This window comes from Podarcis tiliguerta (genome assembly GCF_965153285.1).
Source record: "Podarcis tiliguerta genome assembly, chromosome: 2".
Taxonomy (NCBI): domain Eukaryota; kingdom Metazoa; phylum Chordata; class Lepidosauria; order Squamata; family Lacertidae; genus Podarcis; species Podarcis tiliguerta.
In genome coordinates, this window is record NC_139535.1 from 82,846,057 (window position 1) to 82,869,528 (window position 23,472).

A 23,472-nucleotide genomic window follows, 5' to 3' on the forward strand; every position below is an offset into this window, starting at 1 on the left:
CCTTGTGGCGCATGTGATTCAGATTCTATTCAGTTGAATCTCTGGTTACAAAGTTGGTTGGACAGTGTTCTCGAAGCCACCCAGCCTGAGTTTGACCAGACTGCAGGAGGACAGGAAGACTGGAATGCCTGGCACAGGTGAGGCTGCAGGTCCCTTATTTTGGCTGCTGGTCCCTTATTTTCAAGGCTGCTGGTCCCTTATTTTCAAATCTGTAAGTTGACAGCTATGAGCCTAACAGGATGGCGCCTCTGGAATTTGACACACACGTGAATTTGTAACTGCCTGTGCTTTGCAACCCAGAGCTTAAATTCGTGACCTTTCAAACATATGTATTTGGAGAGGAGAGAGAGGGGGGAGACCTGAAATACAGGACGAACTGTATCAAGCCAGGGATGCGGGGCAGGTGGCCACTGGGAGCCTGGAGCCCCTTCCGCACCCGCGTCTTAACAGCGTGCTTGGGGTTATTATGATCTGGTCAGAAGGAACCCTCGTGGTCCCCACTTAGGCGTCTGCAGGAGGAAGGAACCTGCTGCCCCACACAGCTCAGAATGATGCCCCCTCTCGCCCGCCGACCGAGTAGCTTTGCGGGCGCCTCAAAAGGAGGAGGAACCAAGAGACGCGTCTCCTCCCGTGGACCGAAGCCACGCTCTGCTTCCTTTGCTTTCCACCAAAGAGGCGCCCGCGCGCGCGCAGAGGTCCTGGGGCAGAGGCGTGTGAGAGCGCGCGGGCCTCCTGCGCGCCTGCGCGGTTTCCTTGGCGACGGCCGTACACAACCCCTGAGCGCCGGAGGAGGAGGCCATGGCGGCCCTCCCGAACGGGGAGAGCGGGTCCAGCAACGAAGAGCTGGAAGGCCTCCAGCTGGAGGCGATCATCGGCTTCAATGGTACCAGGCGAGAAGAGGGGCGGGGAGGTTGTCGCCTGTGCCTGAGTGAGGTGAAGGGGGCAGGGGCGCTGAGTGCTCGCTCGCTGGAAGAAAAGGTGGCGGGGCTCAAAGTCGGGTGCCTGGAGAAGTGGGACGCCCCGGTTTCGGAAGCTGGTGAAGGGCCGTCTTACTCCATGCTCAAGGGCACCTGCCTTCTTTCCTAGCTGTGGCTTTCAAAACCGCCTCTCAGAGCTGTGGAATGGCGAGATATAAGTATTAAAAAAATACTTTTGCACGTGCATATACCGTACTTTACCCGCCAGTTGTGGGGAAGTGGGGGTAGTGCTAATAAATCTAGCTTTCCCATTTCCATCCCTACATTTCCCATTTCCATTCTTGCTGCAGCAGCAAGACGTATAATTGACAGCGGCCGAGAGAAGTGCCCAAATCCAGTTTTCCAAGTCTCTCAATCAAGAATAAGCTTTCCTGTGACAAAGCTTGTGCCTCTTACGGTTTTATACCAAACTGCTGTAACTGTTTTGTGCAATGGTTCTTTTGTTAGTTGCTCTGAGCATACCAAGGGGAAAGTCTAACCAACACAAAAATAAAATAACGTTCTGGGATGTAACCTCGGTGAGCTTTGTTTACAGTCTAGTGGAGTCTTTAGGGTGCAGTACCAAGAAATGAGAAGTGAGTTGGTTCAGGGGTCTGGATATGGAGGAGTGATCAGTTGCTGGGCTTTATTTGGTGTGCTTTTAAAGTCCTCATGGAAGCAAACCAGATGCCCTCTCTGGCTGAAGGCATTCTCTGTAAGTTTGTAATATATTAAAGGAGGAGCTTCAGTTCAGAATACTTGCTCACCTTGGGGAACTTTCCATGAAAAGCAAACAATGGAAAACCAGCATTGGCGACTAGGCATTTTTTTTACGGAAAGTACAATAGTTGCATTTTAAAGGGTTTAGTGGGGACATAAAATGTAGAGTTCAGTTCACAGAGTGAGTGAGACTTGTGCGTTTTGATTTGGAGGAAGCACAGAGTTGCAGGAAAAGATTTGAGCATCTAAGTTTTTCAGCAATCCCGTTGCGGTTCAGACTGTGGAATGGGAGCTCCTTCAGCATTCTCCCAGAAGCCATAACTGGGGGAAAAAATTAGGTTAAATATTTAAAGCAACTGAGAACCACAACCTTCTATCTCTTAGATCTCTGCCCAAAGGTAGGGCGGACTGGGAGCCAATCTGTATGGATCAAAAAGGGTCTGAGCACAGAGTTCTGCCTTAAAACTTTAGGCTAGATCAAACTCTGTATTCAGTTCAGTATATTCCCTAATGCCTGGAAAGAGCAGAGTGGAATGAGAGATTGGGAGAAAATCTGAGTGGCAGGAAGCATTATCAAACACTTGTGAAGTGCAGAGCAGTCTGTATGCTGAGCAGCGTGGGTTAGCATGGAACAGACATCCTGTGCTCATACGGTATTATCACGAACTGTCATTTACTGCATGTGGAAAGGAAAGTAGAAGGTATCTAAGAAGAACCCTCCCTCACCTCAGTGCAGCTAACTAATGCTCAGAGTTCCCTAGAACATGACTCTGACTTTCTCTTTCATGTCCTTCCTTTGCTTACAGGGCATGTACCCTTTGGCCTCATCTGCCACCCAGATCGAGAGCACCTCATCTACCCTTTGGGCTGCACAGTCATTGTCCAAGGCATAAATATTCGCACTCAGGCTTTTCTACACGGTCACACCAACAATGTCTCCTGTGTCACGGTTTCTTCAAGTGGATCCTATGTGGCTTCTGGACAGATCACATTCATGGGATTCAAGGTGGATAAAAGGACACCTTTTAAAAAATGTATTGGACACGCAGTGGATGCTGCAAACAAAGACCTAGCAAAAGCATGGTTCTGATATCTGGTTTCTCAATACCGGCCTGGTTGTTTAGCCTTTAGGCTGTGTCGTGTCTACTGGTTTAGGTCTCATAACATTACACCCATGAGCAATACCTCTGAATAACCTTGTTTTATTTACTTTCATGTGGGCCCAGTGCAGTTGTAAACATGCAATTCGGAGGGGGATGCTGCAAGCCAAATTTTAAACAACAAGGAAGATGTTGAATTTCTGATTTACTTCATAGCATACCATGTGGCCCTGAGCAAATCATTTCAAGCAAGAGTGTCTAACCTGTGGTTCTCCATGTTGGCTTACAGCTCCCAGCATTCCTGACCATGCTGCCTGCAGCTGATGAGAGTTGGACCTCTACCTCTAAAAATATCTGGAGGCCCACAGGTTAGCCATCTCTGCCTTAGAAACTTTTACTTCCTTATATGGAAGCCAACAGTGTTGCTTACTGTGTAAACACCTAGACTGAAGACTGAATAGAAACTTGACAATGCTTTAAAAATATGGATCACGTCAAACCATTCATGTTTTTCAGCACTTCTGCCTTGTGTTGGTACATTCTTCTTGGCCCTGCCATTTGCCTTTAAAGTGAGATATGCTTGTGTTAGGTAACTGATTCAGCAAGCTCTCTTACTCGGTAAGCCTGTAGCTGATCCGTAGGGCTGTTTAAGATGAGTTGTTTATGGCTTTTTAAATTTCAGGTTTTGTTTTGTTCCAGTATCTTTCACATCACATGTTTTGGAACTGACCTAAGTGTTGTTACTATGCTGATACTTATTTTTGTGTGTTCCAGGCTGATATAATTTTATGGGATTACCAGAAAAAAGAGATGTTGACTCGGCTCTCACTTCACAAGGGTAAAATTGAAAGTCTAGCATTCTCTCCAAATGACCTTTACCTAGTATCGCTGGGAGGTCAGGATGATGGAAGGTAACATTAATTGAAAAGTGGCTTTCTTTTTCCTTTTTCATTATATAAACCAGGAATCAAATGTGAAGTAGATGACAACCCCTGTCTATGCCTGTCTGTCTATGTCTGTTTCCATTTATTTGCTTTGAGTTCTTTTCAGAACAACTCCAACATTACATTTCCCTACTCATGTGTTTCCCAAAGATACATGTGTGGAAGCTGGGAGAAATTAGCAGATGATGTATTTGTATTTTTGAAATGAGGCTGATATGCACAAGTGCCAAAGCTGCTGCAAACTGGTCTGTCAATTAAATAAGTCAAAATCATGTCTGACTGATCTAGTTTTACCGTTTACACTGTTGGCCTTTCTATCTCTAACTCTTGACACAAATGTAAGAGAAATAGAAAAATAAGGGTTAAGAGAATCAGCCTTCAATCTTTGTGAGTTAAGTAATAAAGCAGACTAAAATACAATGCCAATGGTGGGTGGGCTCCTGGAAGCCTGGACACACACACACACACAAACACATACACTTCACAATCATGCTTGTTCTACCCTAACGCTCCTGATTGACTCCAGCAAGTCTCATAACATCTGACTACTAAGTACTGTACATTGATACAGCAAAATAAGTTAGGTTGGACACCCCCCCCCTTGATCTTAGTCCCAGTAAAGTGTATCTTCCCCCACCACGTTTGGGTCCTGGTAACAGTTTATCTGCTTGCAACACCTGAAATATTGGCATCAATATGTTTTGTGATGTTGTGGAGATGTTGTAGTCAATAGCCTCAGTCCTATTCACTGGCAAAGTTAAATTTACAGTCTAATTCTAAGGTACTCATGTCCCAAGGAATAGTCCAGATGAGATTCACTTCTACCCAACTATCTTTTGAGTGTTGGACTTAACTTAGGCAGGGGGAGTGTTTCAAAATGGAAAAATCAGTTTCTTTAGAACAGCTATGTAACAAATGATGTAAAATGATGGTTTAGTGATCAATGAGGAGTCAAGGAGCTGCGGGTTTTGTGTGCTCCTGTCTCTTGTTCTCCATGATTTTCTGCCTATCTTCCTGATTTGAAACATTTTATCTGAACTGGCAACCTATAGTTTGTGCCTGCCCTGTAAATGGGAATCAGAAACCAGCATTTGAAGATAGGAAAGCAGCAGGTGCAAGGGGAGGAGGATGGAGCATGGAAGACTGAGCAGCTCCTGGACTGCTTGTTTTTGTAATGCCATGCCATGGTTTGTTGTTATGCCTGAACCCAATTCTACGTGTCACGCTTCTAAGATTCTGATTTTGTGCATACTTACATTGGAGCCATAATTCAGCAGGAAGTTCTTCATTGTATTTTATCACGTTATGCTGTAGGCTGACCAGAGAACAATGTTAAATGAATGGATGACTGGCTAAAAATTATTTCCCCTTTTTGGCAGCGTGGTGGTGTGGAGCATCCCAAAGAAAGAGGCCATTTGTGGTAGCCCTGCTGCTGCACGTAGTGCTGGGAACCCCACCACATTGGTGTGTTCCAACTGCAGGGATGAAATGTTCATTACTGCTGGAAGGTATGGCTTTGTTTGTGACAAAGGCACCCATTTCATTTTAGAACTTCAAACTCTGCAAATCTATTTCATTGTACAAAAGTGAATGTCAGGAATGCTGAATGAGCAAGAGAGTGGCTTCTCCTTCAGTGTTCCTGAGTACAGTGGTACCTTGGTTCCCAAACTTAATCTGTTCCAGAAGTCTGTTTCAAAACCTGTCTGTCTCCAAAACCAAGGCGTTCTTTCCCATAGAAAGTAATGCAAAATGGATTAATCTGTTCCAGACTTTTAAAAACAACCCCTAAAGCAGAAATTTAACATGAATTTAAATATCTAACGAGACCATTGATCCATAAAATGAAAGCAATAATCAATGTACTGTACTATAAAATAAGACAGGATTGTAGGTGATAAAAAATAATTTTAAAATTCTTTACGTGCACTGATGATAGTCATTGTTTTTATGGGGGGGCTTTTATCCATTTCTGCAGTCATACAATCAATCAATCAATCAATCAGTAGCTGAACTGGGTTCCACACAGTCACAAAAACAAGTCACAAAAACGAAATCATAATCCACAGTCACAAGTCAATCCCATAAAACGAAGAACAAATCACAATAAAAAAAATGAAAAAGCCACACAAACAAAAACACAAAAAAATAACAAAAACAAAAGCTCCAAATATCACCTCTGTGTTGCATGGGTGCTTGGGACTCAGCAGTTGACAGACTCAACAGGAAGCCTCTGATTAGCAGCGGGGGGACTCAATTTACAAACGGAACACACTCAACAGGAAGCGGAACATGTTCAGCTTCCAAGGCAAAGTTCACAAACTGGAACACCAGCGATCTATTTCCAAGTTGTTAATAAACTAAGCTGTTCTAAAACCAAGGCACCACCACTGTAGTAGTAATGATGGAATGGTTTTGGATTCCTGACAGGCATTTCCACCAGTTTTAAACTTACCAGTGTATTGAGAAAGAGCTAAATCTTCAAATTTTGCGATTAACAAGAGGTTGTACAGCAGACACCTCCTATAACGTTTACAATGGCCGGGCAATGTAAAATTGCTCTGCACTGTGGCCTTTTAATACTGGAAGGAGGGTGTTTTTGAAATTGCTGGTTTCTTTCTTTCATCACCCATGGTATGCAATCATCTGCTTTAATAGAGAGTGAGGCAGAGGGATCAGTCACCTGCATTTTTGTTGGGGCTTGCTGTATCTTGAATGATTACTACTTATAGCCAATTGCAGGCAGTTTCCATAGAAAATAATGTAGTATGTGGGAGCTTTATGTTATGGTCAGAAAATATATTTATTTTCTCTGAAATGATCTAATCAACCAACCAGTTCCGTCTTCTGTCCCTGGATAACAAGAGAATAGAATGAGTTTGTGTTTAGCTTCTTAATACACTGCAGTGACACATCGTTAGTTGGCATATACTTTTCGAAAGCTGCCAGGCATTGGTAGGTGGAAGACAAATAGTAGATTCACCTTTGAATACTATGATCAAGAAATTTGTGTGACATTTTTTTCTATTTAGAATCAATTTTGAAATATGTTTTTTGGCTGCAGTGGAACCATTCGCGTATGGGAATTGGATTTACCCAACAGAAAAATCCGACCAACTGAGTGTCAAACAGGGCAGCTGAAAAGAATAGTTACATGTGCTATGGTAAGCAAGCTGCTGATCTAACAGTTGGATTGCTTTAGTGAACTCGGCTGTTGTGTTTTACTTTGCTATCGCTTGTTTTCATTGCTTGCTAATACCTTTTGGCAATTTAGTCTTTTTTTAATTGTGCCACGTAAAAATATTTTTAGAAGGTGTGGGGTACAGTTTAATAAAATAAGTAAATTGATTGGCATCCATCTGTCTCCGAGTGTGTAAATAAATAAGCTGAACAGCAGTAGTGTTTGAGACATAAAGACACAGAAGAAGAACTTTCTCCCTGTGATTTCCAGGTCCTATGTGAGATGGCATCAAATTTCTATCCTATATCACTCAAAAGAAATTATGACAATGAATTTAGGATTACTTGTCATCTTAAAAGGTGTGGCGTGTGCTAATCTTTCTCCTCTTCATTCTTCCCCAGATGACTGATGATGACAGTTATTTTTATATTGGGACATCCACTGGTGATGTCCTCAAACTCAATACAAAAAGCACATTGATGAGTACCTTTGGCCCAGTGAAGGAGAAATTCAGCCTGGTAAGTGGCTGCTGTGCTCCACCTCTCACTAGCAGAGAGTGTAGCCATGCAGATAGTATAGCAACAACCAACCATTGTAACCAGCGCTCTATTTCTAGAAAAAGAGGTGCCAGAACCATGAACGTCTCCCTTGTTCTCTTATAATGGCAATGGTGCCCACCTAAGAGGTGCCAGAGCTGAGTTCCTGCTGAGCAAAATCTCTGGTTGTAACAAACATTTAGCAGGTGTCAGGTGACAAAGTGCCAATATAGTTGCATCTGATCCTGTGTAAAACTCCTGACTTTGGGTGCACCCTTCATTCTGAGCAACTTGTTATTTGGGTGCAGACTGAGCTTACCTCCGCCTTGCCTTTTGGTGTGTATCTGCAGGGAAGTTTTACCACTTACCTAGCTTCTTTTCTCTGGACTACCTGATAGTTGGGCATGGACTTGTTCACATCTCCAGTAAACTATGGTATGTCTAAGTGTCTGTGGGCAAATCTCTCCCAACCTTCGTTTCCCACTGTAAACTGGGATCCCTAACAGTAAGTATTAGGAATATAGTAAATTGCCATATACAAAGTCAGACAGTTTGTCTACCTAGTTCAGTACTGTCATGCTAACTGGTGCTAGCTGCTACTTGATCCTTTTAATTGTTGATGCCAAGGTTAGACATGGGTCCTTCTGCATGAAAGATGTAACCCAAAGTTAATATCTCAGAACTGTTGTTAGGAGGAATGACAAAAGCACTAGTATTATGTATAGTAGAGTACAGGAATCTGGGCATGGGTTTCCTGACATAACATCTAGTAGGGTGCTAAATTTGTTCATATTTCTAACTGCTCCTCCGCCTACCTGACCAAATGGTAGCATCTTTGTGTGGGCAGTTTTGAATACCTGGTGAAATTAATCTGCACTTCCCAACACTCTCATAATTATATCAGCTCTTTTCCTCATTACATACACTGACTCTTGGCTATGTATCAGAATTCTAGTCTTTACTTGTTTTCTGTTTGCTCTCTGTTGACAATTTTTCTCAATCATATCTGTCCTCCCACTCAATTTTTCCTATGCATCCCCTTTATCCTAAGTCAGAATTGCTCCAGATCTGCTCTTGGCTTCCCTTTCCCCATTCTCCCATTCCTATCTTTGTGTCTTGTGCTATGCTGATCATGTGATTAGGAAAGCTTTCCCCTTCTCTCCTCCGTTCCTCCTGAAAAACCTACTTCATCAGCAAAGCTTTCCCTGAGTTACTCTAGACTCACCCTGATTTGATATTTCACTCACTGCTCTATGATACTTGCCTTTACATCATGTGCCTTTTGTAGATTATAAGCCTTCTAACTATGACTGTACAGCATCTGCATTGACTGGTACTGAATATTAAATGGCGAGAGGAGCAGCATTTCTTCTCTACAGAAGGGAGAAGGAAAATACCATGTGGCTAGCAGTGTGATTCTCTCCCCTCTCCATTCTAGTCTAATAAATTATGTCAACAATTTGGATGTGGACTGCTCACTTGGAGCACTCTTCCCTCAACTTGTACTCTCCAGATGTTGTTGGACTACAGCCCCCATCAGTCTTAACCAATTGTCTATGCTGGTTGGTGCGGATAGGGGTTGTAGTCCAACAACATCTGGAAGGCACCAGCTTGTGGAATGCTGACCTAAAGGAGTCTTCCTAATATAATCTATATGTGTTTTGCTCTATATCTCTTTGTGTGTGTGTTGCAGGATATGACTCTTGAGGCATTTTAAGATTAAACACATATTTCTATACAGTAGTACCTTGGGTTACATACGCTTCAGGTTACAGACTCCGCTAACCCAGAAATAGTGCTTCAGGTTAAGAACTTTGCTTCAGGATGAGAACAGAAATCGTGCTCCGGCGGCATGGCGGCAGCAGGAGACCCCATTGGCTAAAGTGGTGCTTCAGGTTAAGAACAGTTTCAGGTTAAGTACGGACCTCTGGAACAAATTAAGTACTTAACCCAAGGTATCACTGTATGTTTATAGAGGATTAAACATGTAAGCTTTTGTGGACTAGAGCTTTGTTACATACATGAAGTAAAAACTTGAAGGAAGGTACATTATTCTCTCTGCTCTACTCATGGTATTTCATATAGATCGAGCCACAAAAATGTGTACGATGAAGTAGGCTCTATCCAACAAAAACCTATGCCACAATATTTGTTTTAGCTTCTAAGATGTCCTAAGACTCTTTTTTAAAAATGGTATCAGGATTCATTCCTTTATCTTTTTCATCCCATCTTGCAAATAATTATCCCCTCCTGGGCCTATGCTCATATCATCGTCGTCGTTGTCATCATCATCATCATCATCATCTTCATCAAGCAGCTTTGAGACAGCTTCCAGTCATAAAATAATAAAATAATAAAAACCTTCAAAAGCACAATGGCAAGCACAGTAAAACAACTGCAGTGTACTCAGACAGAATACGATACATGATCCAATCAACAAAGTCAACAATACCCAATCACTTGAAGTCAGTGGTGCTCAATGTGCATGACATCACACTAGGGACAATTACTTTTTGTAGTGAGCAAATCAGTCATAATCTTTATTCAAAGGGAGATATATATTTGTTCATCAACTGTAATTTAGGAGCCTCATGCTCTGTTTGTTCTTTATAAGTCTTTTGCATAAATGACGTTGATGACAGATGCAGAGCTTGGATGGTTCTTGACAGTTTGAGATGTGCAAGCTAATTCTTACTCGTTTGCACAGACTAGATAGAAAAAGTATACTGTCCTTCAAATATTCTTTATTCTAGAGCCAGACAGTAGTTGTCTAGAGCCAACAAAAACATTAGAAAGAGATTCTATTTCATGATAGTGTACTCCATTAACATAATGTCTGAAGGACCCAGGATATGCTGCCTGTTAATGTATGACACACATGGGCCAGAGACATGTTAATGGTTGATTTGATATCATAGGCCTATAAAACTGGAGCAGAACATCACAATCCAAATATTTGACATGAAGCAAAATCTCCAGTCACCAAACACCTGTTAAAGATTATTTATTTGCTATATCTTCACCTCTTCTTTCTCTAGTTTTCAGACTTATGAGGGATTCAGCCATATCATCAGAAGCACAAGACAGGAAATTGGTTTAATTAAAAAAAAAACCCCTCAGCTTTCAGATACAATGTACATGAAAACATGTTTTCTATAAAACATTGTAAATAGCACACAAGGAGACTCTCATGCTGGCTTCTGGAGCTCAGTACTTTATCAAATTTGGATCTCATTAGCAGAGCTTCATAATTCATTTTAAATATAATAAACTGCAGTAACATCTACTGAATGAAATGCCACAAAAAATAAAAAGGTAAATAAAAAGTAAAGCAAGTAACCCCATTCACATAAATCCCTTTATTTATTTAAGTTTTGAATATATTCCTCCATTAAATATGTAGCTGATTGTTTCCAGACTCCAAGTCCAGTCTTTAAGATCTTCAGGATAGGCCCTTCTTTCTGACCCTTCTCCAGGGTAGCTGTTTCTTGAAGTAATGTGTGAAAGGGCCTTCTTTGTGGTGACCCCCACTTACGGAATGCCCTTCCCTTCTGAAGTATAGCTGGTACCAGCCTTGTTTACTTAATAGTGTTCAGCTGATCTGTTAAACAATGGGGGTCAACTATAGTAGGTTTAAGACAGTTTAGAATAATATGTGATGGTTTGGACTATGATCTTTTATCTGCTTTCATTCTTTGACTGGGATCTTTTTTTAATCTTTTCATGCTGTAACCTGCCCTGGGATCATTAACTCGATGAAGGGTGGGCTTCAGATTTAAAAGAAATAAAATAAAACAATTATATTGCCATTTAAATCATTGGGATTTTTTTATAGTTGGTTTAATAGGAAATGCATTGAAGCAGGCAGCAGAGATGTTCTCCACCGAGTTATCAATACTGTAACTATCTGGATATGGTTTTATTTTCAACTGACAATGAAAGATGCTTTGAAAGCAAAGTAAGGAAAAAGGCATTTCATTATAGACACATTGCAGCCTGAGTTATTCAAGTAAAAAGAAAGAATTGTGTGTCTTGGAAAGGGGTTTTATCAGAGATATTGGGATGTTTACATTTGAAAGCAATTAGGATGGATGCAGTGCTTCATTTTCCTGCGGGGAAATAAGTGAGCTTTATTTGGCTTGGAAGTTATCTCTTGTAATCGGAATCAGTCATGGCTGTGATTTCTTTGTGTAACATGTAAATAATAAAAGAAATGTTAAGCCATCCAGCAGCCTTTGTGTTTCGCTCACAAGGGAAATGGCAGGGTGTAAAGCGGAGTATTGCATCATTAATATGAACTACTGAGCATTATGAATAACAAGTGTGGATTATAAAGCTATCTGCTTTCTCACTGTGATTCAAGGGACAGTCATCACAGGCAGGCCTTGTCCGTCTGAAGATTCTCTTTTTTGGTAGCTGTTAGTTGGTTTCTGATATGATTCCGTTGCAATAATTGGAACTTGCTTCCAAGTCAAGCTGTTTAGGACTGAGTGATGTCAGCAGTCTATCCAGGAAAATTAAAGCCCTGGCAGGATCGTGTTAACACCACACATTACCTAGCAAGGTAGTGAAAACCTGTCATCATGAAACTTCTCAAATGTAAGAGAGTTTATATGTAATTGTGCCAACTGTGTGTTTTTTCCCCTTCTTCAAACCAAGTCCTGTCTTAGGAAGTAGTATCCTGCAACATATCAAAAAACAGAGCTGATGTGGATTTGATATTTGGACACTTGTAAAGTCCCATTGACACCCCTAAGAAAGATTTGTGTTTAAAAGTAATCCTGCTTCTGGATAATAATTTATAGAGAACAGGAACACCTACCATTTGGCTAATAATTTGTTCCACACCATTCACAGATGTTTCTTCTATGCCTCTTTGTTTTAGAAGGGCATTACATTTGATAATTTGGTGGGAATTTTTGGAAGGCAGCAGAAATCACATTTTTGGGGCGTTTCCTAAAAAAAACCCAACCTCAACAATTTTTTGGGATGTCTAGATTTTTACTTCTTGAAATATGGCAACCCTACATCTTGCAACACTGAAACAATATGACATTTTCCAAACTGTTGCCCCCCTCCATATGTTTTTGACTACAACTCCCATCAACCCCAGACAGCAAACCTAATGGTCTGGGATAATGGGAGCTGTGTCTTCCAGATGTTTTGGACTGTCAGTTTGAGGAAGACTATGAGGTTGTGTTTGCATGGTTAAAATTTACCCAGACTTCACAAGAGCTCTGCTCATAAATGTTCATTTGATTGGCTGCATATATGACAGGGGTGATGAACCTGTTATCTTCAAGATGATTTTGGACTACAATTCCTGTCTTCCCTGATCATTGGCCTTTCTGGTTGGTGCTGATAGGAGCTGAAATTCAACTGTCTTAAACTACAATAGCTCAAGGCTCATGGAAAGTGCAGCAGTGCCCCACCAAGATGCCAAGGCAGGAACTGAAAGCACTTGGAACACTTGCAGGACCTTGGATAGTTCCAATATCTCACTATGGTATCTTTGCAGCCTGCTGGTTTTTGAGGGACCTTGTTCTGCAGCCTTTTACCCCTATGGAGCTGGAAAGACAATGGTGCACTGGGGGTCTCCTTCAAATTGGAAGAGACTGGCAAGGCTCTGTCCCTTAGCTGGGGCTGTGCTGTCTTGGAAGTTCTTCTGTCAAGGACAAAGATGAAGTCTCTTTCTTCTCTGCCACACAACTCATAGTTTCTTTGAGTTGTGGGTCATACCAACAACATCTGGTGGGCCTCAGGTTAGCTATCTCTGCGATACAAATCAGACCTAAGATTGCTGAGGGTGTCCCATAGTGTTTGGCAGTAAAAACCTGGAAATAATCAAGGGAGGAGGAGAATCATCCATTGGTGCCCTATGCTGAAATAAATGCAGAAATGACAAATGGAGACATTTTGGGAAGAAGATAGAGGGCTGCATAAACTATTAATCTGGTTCAGGAAGGAAGTTCTTATGTGACTGCTAAATGAGCAATGAAACACTCAGAGAGCACTCTCTTATCATGTAAATAATCTTAATGAAGACTTCTTGTCGTGATCTTCCTCTTATGTGCTTCACAGTCCTCCCTTCTTCATTGCCATTCAGCATTCTACATGCCCTGTCCATTCATTCTCAAAAACTCATCCTGTTAATGTCCTTCTCCTAAATTTATGTCTATATTTTCCTGAATTGGATCTTTAACTCTAAAAGACACTTGACATTTTATGTGACTTCTCAGGAAAAGGCCACGTGCATGCAGTGTGAAGGGGAGACACACACCACCACCACGACCCAGAAAAAGATGCAGGAAGAGCCTGCTGAACCTGAACACTGTGAAGCTCCCACTTCCTGCAGATACACACTTTGTGTTGGGGAATGCACATCATATTTTATGTGCTTACCACAAATACTAATGGACCACATAAAATGAATGTGCTTGTCTGTCCAGGGAGGTGGTGTTCAACCTGATATGAATAGAGTTGTAAAAGGTGTTTCTTTCTTTGGTTATTTTTACATTGCTGAATAACAACAACTTTCCTTCTTTTGATAAGTCAGCACTGGTAAAAGAGTAATCTTAATTGCATACACACCACCTTTGCAAGGCAAATACTCTGATCTGTCCAATAATCCTGCACAAATACAGTGATTTGGCTAGCATATAAGTGTCTTAATCTTGCTTTTCCCCCCCTACAGGGAGTGACATCTTTGCTATTACTGAAGACGGGAGACTTAGTCATTGGTACAGGAGCTGGAATTGTAGCTCTTTGTTCAGAATCGAACTATAAAGTAATAAAGTGAGTTTCTGAACATTCATTAGCAAGGATATTAGTGCACCCTGGTAGTTGCATTCAACATGGAAATAATGTGAAACATACATTGCACAAAATGGCACAGCAATTCACAGTTGTTTAGCATGAGCTTTAGTTAGATGGTACTGGACTTCAGATCGGCTGAGTTCAATGGGACTTTCTTCCAATAGGACAGCAGGCTTAATGATCACAATTTAGAGGACAATGAACTAAATGTATGATTACATTATGCCACCTACTTTTTCCATGGGGAGTCAGTTTTGAATTTATTAAAACAAAATTTGAATTTTATTTTGAATGCCAAATACCGTATTTTTCGCTCTATAGGATGCACTTTCCCCCCTCCAAAAATGAAGGGGAAATGTGTGTGCGTCCTATGGAGCGAATGCAGGCTTTCGCTGAAGCCTGGAGAGCGAGAGGGGTTGGTGCACACCGACCCCTCTCGCTCTCCAGGCTTCAGGCAGCTATCCGCAAGCCTTCGGAGTGCGGTGGGAGTTCCCACTGTGCTCTCCAGGCTTGCGGATATCTGCCTGAAGCCTGGAGAGCGAGAGGGGTTGGTGCACACCGACCCCTCTCGCTCTCCAGGCTTCAGGCAGCCATCCGCAAGCCTTTGGAGCGCGGCGGGAGTTCCCGCTGCGCTCTCCAGGCTTGTGGATATCTGCCTGTTCTGGGGGCTGGGGTCAGGGGAAACTTGGGATTCCCTGCCCCCAGCCCTGCAAGCTCCGGGAGCGGTGGCAAGGTTGCGCACAATCTTGCTGCTGCTCCTGGACCGGTGTGTATGTGTGTGTTTTCCTTTATTCCCCCCCCCTAAAAACTAGGTGCGCCCTATGGTCCGGTGCGCCCTATGGAGCAAAAAATACAGTACATTTTGTTTCTACTTTGTAAGCAGAGAAACTAGAGAATAGAGTGTTGGTGCTCTTAGCTAGACCACTAGAAAAGAGAGCTTTTGACTGAAAAATGAAATTAGAAGTTCCATTTTGTCAAGAGAACTTCAGACCAAAATCACTAAATATGGATCTTCACACAAGAATTGCTAGCTTAATTTGATGGCTTTCAGTTCACAAAATCCAATGCGGAACTATAGATTTGTTAAAGTGTATTCTTGTCATCCAGTTGTGCTCAAAAATAAACCAATTTTATTTTTCAGCCAATTTCAGTTAATAGATTATGGAAAATATCCACAGCTTTTTCTTGGAACATGATTTAAAAAAAAATCACAAAGAAGCATTAATAACAACAACAGCAACAACAATTAATAGGAGAAACAGGAACATTAAATGCTTCCTAATCTCTCAATTTACAGACCGAGTACTGAAGCCAGGTCCTACCATGGGCTATTGGTGGAAGAAAGGATAACAATGCACAAAACAAACATTAACTTAAACAAGCAAGGCCTGGGTAGGATGAATGGTCTTTTAAAAAAGTCATTTTCAGTACCGAACTTTCTTTTGGCTTTACAGAAAAGTTCAATTGGAAGGTGCTGTCACATCCATCACGCCACGAGGGCAGGGACACCAGTTTTTTGTGGGCACTGAGGAGGCACAGATTTATCGGTTCTCGTATTCGGACTTTAGGGATGAGCTCATAGCCACCTGCCACAATGAGGCCATTCATGATATCATTTTCCCATAGTAAGTATGATCCAAAGAATTTTGTTAATCCTGCATATATGTATAAGGTACAGTGAGTTTATGTAGGCAGCAATCTTAATCTTTTGGATGGTCCTGTGTGTTCACTGATTTGCAAAGGGGGGCACTTAGTCTTAACAAAACCAGCTAGTAAACTGTAGGCTCTAGCCTGCAGGAAATTCCAGGAAGCAGGACAGACAAGAAAGCAATGGAATGGGGTTGGAGGGTTGTAGTCTTAAACATCTGGTGTGCACCAGGTTGTGGTTTTACTATCTGATTCTTTGTAGGCTTTCTCTCTGCTTTCCCTGCATGGTTACAATAGCTTTGCCTTGGAGCTTTGGATAAGGCGCCCTATGCTGACACTGCACAGAGACGTATCATAGCATTTCTGCTTATGTTATTTTCAAAGATATTGGCATGCAAACCAATGTGTTAAGATGCATGGCAAAACGTAAGTTTTCCCAGAAAAGATGCGAGCACACCCAGCAAATAAATAATGTTGGAAGCAACCCTCAAGTTGGTGGTTCTTTCTAATAAGCCCAAGGTCTATTCAATCCCAGTGCTCTGCGTTTGGCACATTCTGGGGAAAAGAAGAGAATTTAGAGAATAGAATACTTTGGGCAAGGATGAATGGAAAGAAACAGCTGGATACTCACATAATAGGAGCTTGGCGGGGGGGGGGGGGGTTACACTCTCGCTAGTGCTGCTCTCCAATAAGATTTGCTTTGCTCATTGATGTTTCAGCAAATATGGCCCTCACATTCTCTTACCTTTCAGTGATGACTAGACACCTGCCAAATTCTGCACTGCAAGTAGATTTATACACAGATTTATATGCAGAGTCTTCTTCATGTTCTTTCTGGGTCTGCAAGGCCTTTGGAGCATTTCTGTGAAAAGATTCCATTTCATTTCTAAGGTGTCCTTTACATGCAGCCCCAGCTTCATGGAAGCTCTTTTTCCATGAAAAGTTCCCTTATAATTGGGGTTGTATGTAATTGATTCAGTCAGGTGTGCAGAATCACACTGATCCCATGAGAAAGACCCACTTCAATTGCCCCCACCATGTGGCCAATCTGTTCATGGAAATGTGGGAGCCACATTGGGAGAAATCTGATCCCAAGTAGCTGGGACATTAATCCATTCATTTTATTTGTATGCCACTTTCCCACCCAGAATTCATGCTGAAAGCAGCTTACAACAAAGAAACGGGTGCATTGCAGCCAGTTGAATGGCATTTTATTTTGTTGCAAGTCTGACTGCCCTCTTTTCCACCTCTAAAGCGCTGAATGTAAATTAATCCATGGCTAGCACTGCAGTGGCAATGTTGTGTTTCACAAGGTGTTTTGCTTGGTTAGATTCTGGGTGTGCCATATGCTGTGCTGTCTGTCCTAGCTCATCATCTGTTTGAATTCCCCTCATGAATAGGCAGGTGAATTCCCATTTGCTGTCAGCACGGAGACCGTGACATTTCTTCGAAATGATGGTTCAGTTGCTGTCTCCTGCAAATGGAGCCTGGCAGTATGGGGCAGAAGGACACGGTGGGTTTTGTAGGCCACAGCTGTCTCCCTTGCCCTACCTTTCATGCAATGTCAAACATTTTGCTAAGTTACATCAAGACGAGTGCTGGGAACAATTGCAGGTCGCCCTTGTCATCGGAGTGCCAACAGACATATCTTCTGTTTAATGAGACAGCCCTGTGAGGTTTACAGTAATCTGACGCTTGCGTGTGATTCATGCCTCCTGTGTGAGAGCTGTTCAGATGAGCTTGATGGAATGGCTATTGTTTGCTTTCACTTGAATTACTCATCTCTTTTCTCTTTCTGAGCAGCATACAGTGCAACCTGTGAACTATTTTTTTCTGTCTTGACTTATTCGGAAATACTTCAAAGTGATTGTAGTATTCTACTGTTCTGTGTACAGAGGATGGACTGCTTGACTCTAGTATGAGATTGACAGAATAATGTTATTTTAAGCAAAGATTATGAGGGGTTATTTATTTGTTTAAAGCATTTATATACCACTTGATCATTATTATTCTGCTGGAAGCCATCCAGAGTGGCTGGGGAAACCCAGCCAGATGGGTGGGCTATAAATATTATGATTATGATTATGATTATTTCTTCTAAGTGGAAGTAAAGAGCTCATGGGAGTAACGAAACATGACTGGAAGCTAAGGTGTGATAGCCATGAAGGGCACTGAAATGCAATGTCCTCAAAGCTGGGGCTTTAACATAATTAGCACATGCTTAGCACATTCTTAGCACATGTCTCTCTGTTGGGGAACTCATGGGCCTACAAATGTTGCTGCACTGCAACTCCCATCATCCCTGACCATTGGCCATGCTGGCTGTGGTTGATGGGAAGTGGAGCTCAACAACATTGGGAGGGCAACAGGGTCCTCATCCCTGCTGTAAGGACTTTCAGTCCAAGTCCAGCATTAGGGAAAGGGTTTGCCCTACCCCAGATCCAGCAACTCCTTTGAGCAGTCAACCTGGAGGTTTTGAACATGTGGAGGGGAAAATGTAACAAGTCCCTTACCTTTTTCTACTCACACCTGCTCCCTAGAGCTGCTGCTCTGGTTTCCATCAGAATTGCCCGGAACTAGTTATACACCAGTAGCACCAGTCAAAGTGGCAAGTAATAAGCTCACCCATTGATTCATGGTATTCTACATGCTTCATATCTATTATCTTCTCTCACTGGGCAAATCACCAGATCTGTGACATTCAAGCTCTCATCCATTTCTGAATTACCTTGAGAGCCAGTTTGAAAGTGGTTAGATCTTATTCTCCATTATGGTCATTTAATTATCACTGTGTGGATTTGCTATAATGTGATTATAACATTCACTTTTGAGCTGGACTTAGACACGTCAAGTTTCTTCTCAAAAGACTATGTTGGGTGTTCTGAATGAGAAAGGCCTTCAGGGGAATATGGCCCAGTGGCTCAGCTCTGGCATTTTAATACTGCGGTTATTGAGAGTTAGCAGCAATTCTGTTTGAATCTTCCTAAGCCAGCTTCCCTGCCTCCCATAGTGGTACATCTGACTTGTTTGCCACCTGCTCCAAGAATGATATCCGTGTGTGGTATACACCTGAAAACAGGGAGCTGCTACGAATAACAGTCCCCAACATGACCTGCCATGCCATAGATTTTATGAGGGATGGCAAGAGCATCATTTCAGGTAAATACATTTTGCATGTTCCAGTTTATTGTAGAATTGTATCCACAGCCAGTTGCCCTCTGCTTTAAATTGTCCTTCTGTCATTAGCCTAATGACCCTTCTGTCATTAGAGTCTGCCCAGTGCTTTCTAAGGTCTTTGTAGAACTACTGCTGTTGCATTATGGGTAATTGAGCTACAATTGTCCACTGCATAATTTGGAATCATGGAGCGGAGAGAGAGTAGTTTTGTTGAATCCCCACAGACCTAAACTCTTCTTACATAGAAATCACCTGCTGAAGAGTGATGCTGTGAGTGCCATATCTTCTCCTTAGCATTTTCCTTGGTGAGAGCAGGTCACCAAAGCCATATGATCTGGACATTGGCGAGCTCTATAGCAGAACTGTGCATTTTCTTGCTGCTTCCAGCCATAATGACTGTGAAAGTAGCAAAACACCAGGTGAAGGAAGGAAAAGTGGAAGAGACTTAGCAAAATCTTTCTATATTGTTTTAGCATGGAATGATGGGAAGATCCGTGCCTTCACCCCAGAAACTGGGAGGCTAATGTACGTGATCGAACATGCTCATAGCATGGGTGTGACGGCTGTGGCTACCACAAGTGATGGCAAAAGAATCATCAGTGGTGGAGGCGAAGGCCAGGTAATGAGCCCTCAAAGTCCTTGGATCTCCTTTGCAGATTTCACCAACTTTTGTACTGACTGATTCCTACCTACAACACATTTCTTTTTAATGAGACACATGGCCAGTTGTGCGCCATTGCATGCTGAATAACTGTGTGGTGTATATATCCTGTGGCAGAGCAGACCCAAGAGCCTATGAAGCTCAAGCCCCACGTTGATAGTTCACATCAACGTATAGTTCACATTATAACAGGGGATATAATGATACTGGCCCCAAAATATACGGGATATTTATAGATTGCCAAGATAAAGCACTTAGAAAAAGACACTATATAAATGCATTTTCTGAAGATTCTGCTTTTGGGTTACAGGTGAGAGTATGGGAGGTTGGCAAGGAGACGCGCAAGCTGGAAGAGGTCATGAAAGAGCACATCTCTTCTATTTCATGCATCAAGATCAAGAAAAATAACCAGGAGTGTGTCACGGCCAGTATCGACGGAACATGCATTATCTGGGATCTTGTGTAAGGCCATTCTTGCTTGGAATCGTGGCTGTCTGCAGCCACAGTATTGTGCTAATTTCTTCTTTCAACTAAGAGGGTTATCTTGAAGAGACAAAAAAGGGGGGGAAAGCAGGGTGGACTCCAGGGACTTCTGGGATTTCAGTGCATGCCTCTGCAGCTGAAGGGGACTTGGCTATTTTATAAATGACAGATCAGTAGATCAGGGTCTGAAAAGTAAGAGTTATTGGTGGAGGGATCTGCTTAAACCTAACAATATGTAACCTCAGAAACACTGGGTGTTTTTTCCCCATCCCCAGTCGCTTCATGAGGCGTCAGATGATCTTGGCCAACACCTTGTTCAAATGTGTGTGTTACCATCCTGATGAGCACCAGCTTATTACAAGTGGCACAGACCGGAAGGTGAGTAAAGGAAACACTGGGACATGAGCCCAGCAACACGGGTTACTGCCTAAGTACCCGGCTGCATGTCTCAGACATCTCTTGGAGTAAATGTATGAAATAGGTTACTTGTTGCTGCACAGAGGAAGGCTCTCTCACCCAGGTTTTCTTCTGGTTTCTAGATTGGTTACTGGGAGGTGTTTGATGGGTCCCCAATCAGAGACCTGGAGGGCTCCCTGTCTGGTTCTATCAATGGGATGGATATTACATCAGATGGAATCGTCTTTGTCACTGGTAAGTTGAATTTTAAAAAATGAACCTTATACTGGAGAGGCATTGTTCTCCTTCTGCAGAGATACTTGCTCCTTTTCTCATTCGTTCCTGACAAGATCTTGTGCTATTGAGAACTGAAACTAAAGAAATCAGATAAACTCTGTAAAGGCCAGAAAGAAAATGAGATTTGACTTTGAAAAATATGGTAGTGGGCAACTTCTGAAAGGCTGCAATCCTATACTCATTTACCTGGGAATAAGCTCAGTTGAACTCAATGGTGCTTAATTTTGAGTAGACTTGTATAGGCTTCTATGATAATCATTATTGTGAATGACTGCGCTCTGAGGTCCCTGTTGAAATCCATTGTTGGATTAGGGAGCTGCTCCCCATAGTCTTCATTCATGTATCATGCTCGTGGCTCCTTTCCTCCATTCATGTTGCACAACACTTCGGACCACCATTTTCCAGCCCATTTTAGCCCCAAAATTCATTCTATATATACTCTTTCTCTGAGTATGGGTCCTTTTGTTTCCAAAATGGCACCACCCACACACAAAACAAAGGTATCAGCAGCCTTGGGGGAAGTCAAAGGTTTGCATAACTACAATAACACTTTGAAAAATATCCCGAGCGGAGAGGAAACCCAAAGCAACTCACTGAGTAGACTTAACTGGCTCAGAATGCTGACTGTTAGAGGGGACGAAGTGGTGCAGATGACTTAGTGATGGTGCAGATGGTTCTCCAACCTTTGGGGCCTGGAAGTACGTTGGGAAAGCTAAGAACCTCATTCTGCACCACAAAATAATTGATCAGAAACATGAAAGACGCAATGCTCCTCCTTCCCCCGAAACCCAGGCAAAACATCCACGCCCTCCCAAAACAAAAACATGGACAAGGAAAGCAATTCCTCCCAACAAAATACCCCCAACCTTTTAAAAATAAAAATTGGGAGAGCCTTGGTAAGCATGAAGGGTTGCGTGTTGCTGAGGACACGTTGGTGCTGATGGATTAGGGACTCCTGAAATATATTGCCACGGGCAGGCTGCCTGGAACCTTGAGCAGGAGCTCTCCAAACTGCAGCATTTTGTTGCAGCTGCCCCTTTTCTTTGCTTATTCCTTCAGTGGATTGCTGGCAGTCTTTCACAAAGTCTAACCTTCCTTCCTTCTCTCCCCTTCAGGAGGTGATGACCACCTAGTGAAAGTGTGGGATTACAACGAGGGTGAGGTGATGTTTGTTGGGGTTGGCCACAGTGGCAGCATCACCCGCCTGAAGATCTGCCCTAACAACAAATACATTGTGAGCGTGAGCGCTGATGGTGCCATCCTTCGCTGGAAGTACCCCCATGTCCACTAATGCCTAATAGCAGCTGCTGCTAGACAAAGATTCCAGTTCTGAACTGTTCTTTTTTAAGTTGATGAGCTTTTCAAAGCTTAGAAGCCCTTGCTGTTCCTAAGGGAGATAATAGTTCATTTTGTTTGAAATAGTCAGACCTTCCCGTAGTATTATTGTCCATAGATCCAAGTGCCTATTGTCTGCATTGGTTTCAGTTGGTGCTTAGTCACATGGCGCTGTGAACCCCAGGCCTGGCACATTCGTATTTATGTTTGTGATGTATTCTGTTTGAAATTTCAGTTCAGAAAACTGTGTCATGTCCCCCTCCTTCACAATGTATTCTGTGTTGTGCAACTCTACCGCTCTGTGTGCATCTTTAATTCGCCTCTGCTAAAAAGACAAAAAGCTTAGAATCATAGCAGCAATTCCACATTTGCAGTGGCGTAGCATGGGGGGTGCAGGGGGGGCCGGCCGCACCGGGCGCAACATCTGGGGGTTAGGGTAAGGGGGCGCAAATCCACGGGTTAGGGGGTGCAAATTACTTGCCTTGCCCCGGGTGCTGACAACCCACGCTACGCCACTGCACATTTGGAAAGGCTCTCGAAAGCTATTGTGTTCAAGGATGCAGTGATGCATTGGAATGCTAACCCCAGCAGTCCCTGACAAGATCAGAGTGTAGGAATCTGCCTTATGTGAAGTCAGAAGATCGGTCCCTCCAGCTCAGGATTGTCTACATGGACAAGCAGCAGTTCTCCAGGTTGCAGATAGGAATTCTTCCTGGCCTTGCTTGCAGGCTTCTGCATGTGTTCCAACACCACTGGCGGACCTCCATTTTGGGGGCCCTGAAGCTTGGACAAATCACAACCCCTTTACAACATCTCTGCTACTGACTCTCAAGCTTTGGGATTGTTGAAATATATACAACAACAAAAATAATCACTTTCAGTTGTGTGACTCAAACTGGGTCTACTAGACCCCAAACTTTTAAGCAGGGTGGACTAAAGTTTATTCTGAGGCCCCTCCAGAATTAAGGGGCCCTGAAGCTTAAGCTTCATTAGTTCATAGTAGATGTGCCCCTGTCTACCACTAAGCTACAGTCCTTCCCCTTCGTTAAGATACTTGTCTCCTCTTGATATTTTGAGGAGAGGGTTAAGTCCTTCAGAAACTTACTTCATTTACCAGTTATTACTGAGTTTGTTTATTGTAGCCATAATCCAGAACAATTATGATTAGGAAGCTTTTCCTAATATTATCTTCGTAAAACTATCCCACTTAATTTTTCATATGTTTG

At 42.6% G+C, this 23,472-nt stretch overlaps 1 protein-coding gene across 1 annotated transcript; it reads left to right on the top strand.

The window, feature by feature from the left end:
• Positions 1 to 696: 696 nt before the first annotated feature.
• CFAP52 (cilia and flagella associated protein 52) lies at positions 697 to 22,540 on the top strand. The gene is made up of 14 exons (XM_083428771.1): positions 697 to 883; positions 2,483 to 2,682; positions 3,551 to 3,687; positions 5,100 to 5,228; positions 6,782 to 6,881; positions 7,300 to 7,416; positions 14,129 to 14,229; positions 15,705 to 15,875; positions 18,908 to 19,056; positions 19,548 to 19,693; positions 20,046 to 20,197; positions 20,494 to 20,596; positions 20,758 to 20,869; positions 22,027 to 22,540. Exons 1-14 carry the CDS (start codon positions 799 to 801, stop codon positions 22,200 to 22,202), a joined length of 1,878 nt encoding a protein of 625 aa, XP_083284897.1. The 5' UTR covers positions 697 to 798; the 3' UTR covers positions 22,203 to 22,540.
• The last annotated feature ends 932 nt before the right edge of the window (positions 22,541 to 23,472 follow it).

Coding starts and splice junctions, on each gene's coding strand:
- CFAP52 (XM_083428771.1), top strand. CDS start 799: ATGGCGGCCCTCCCGAACGGGGAGAGCGGGTCCAGCAACGAAGAGCTG. Junction 2,683..3,550: donor TCACATTCATGGGATTCAAG/GTGGATAAAAGG, acceptor TGTGTGTTCCAG/GCTGATATAATTTTATGGGA. Junction 6,882..7,299: donor GAATAGTTACATGTGCTATG/GTAAGCAAGCTG, acceptor ATTCTTCCCCAG/ATGACTGATGATGACAGTTA.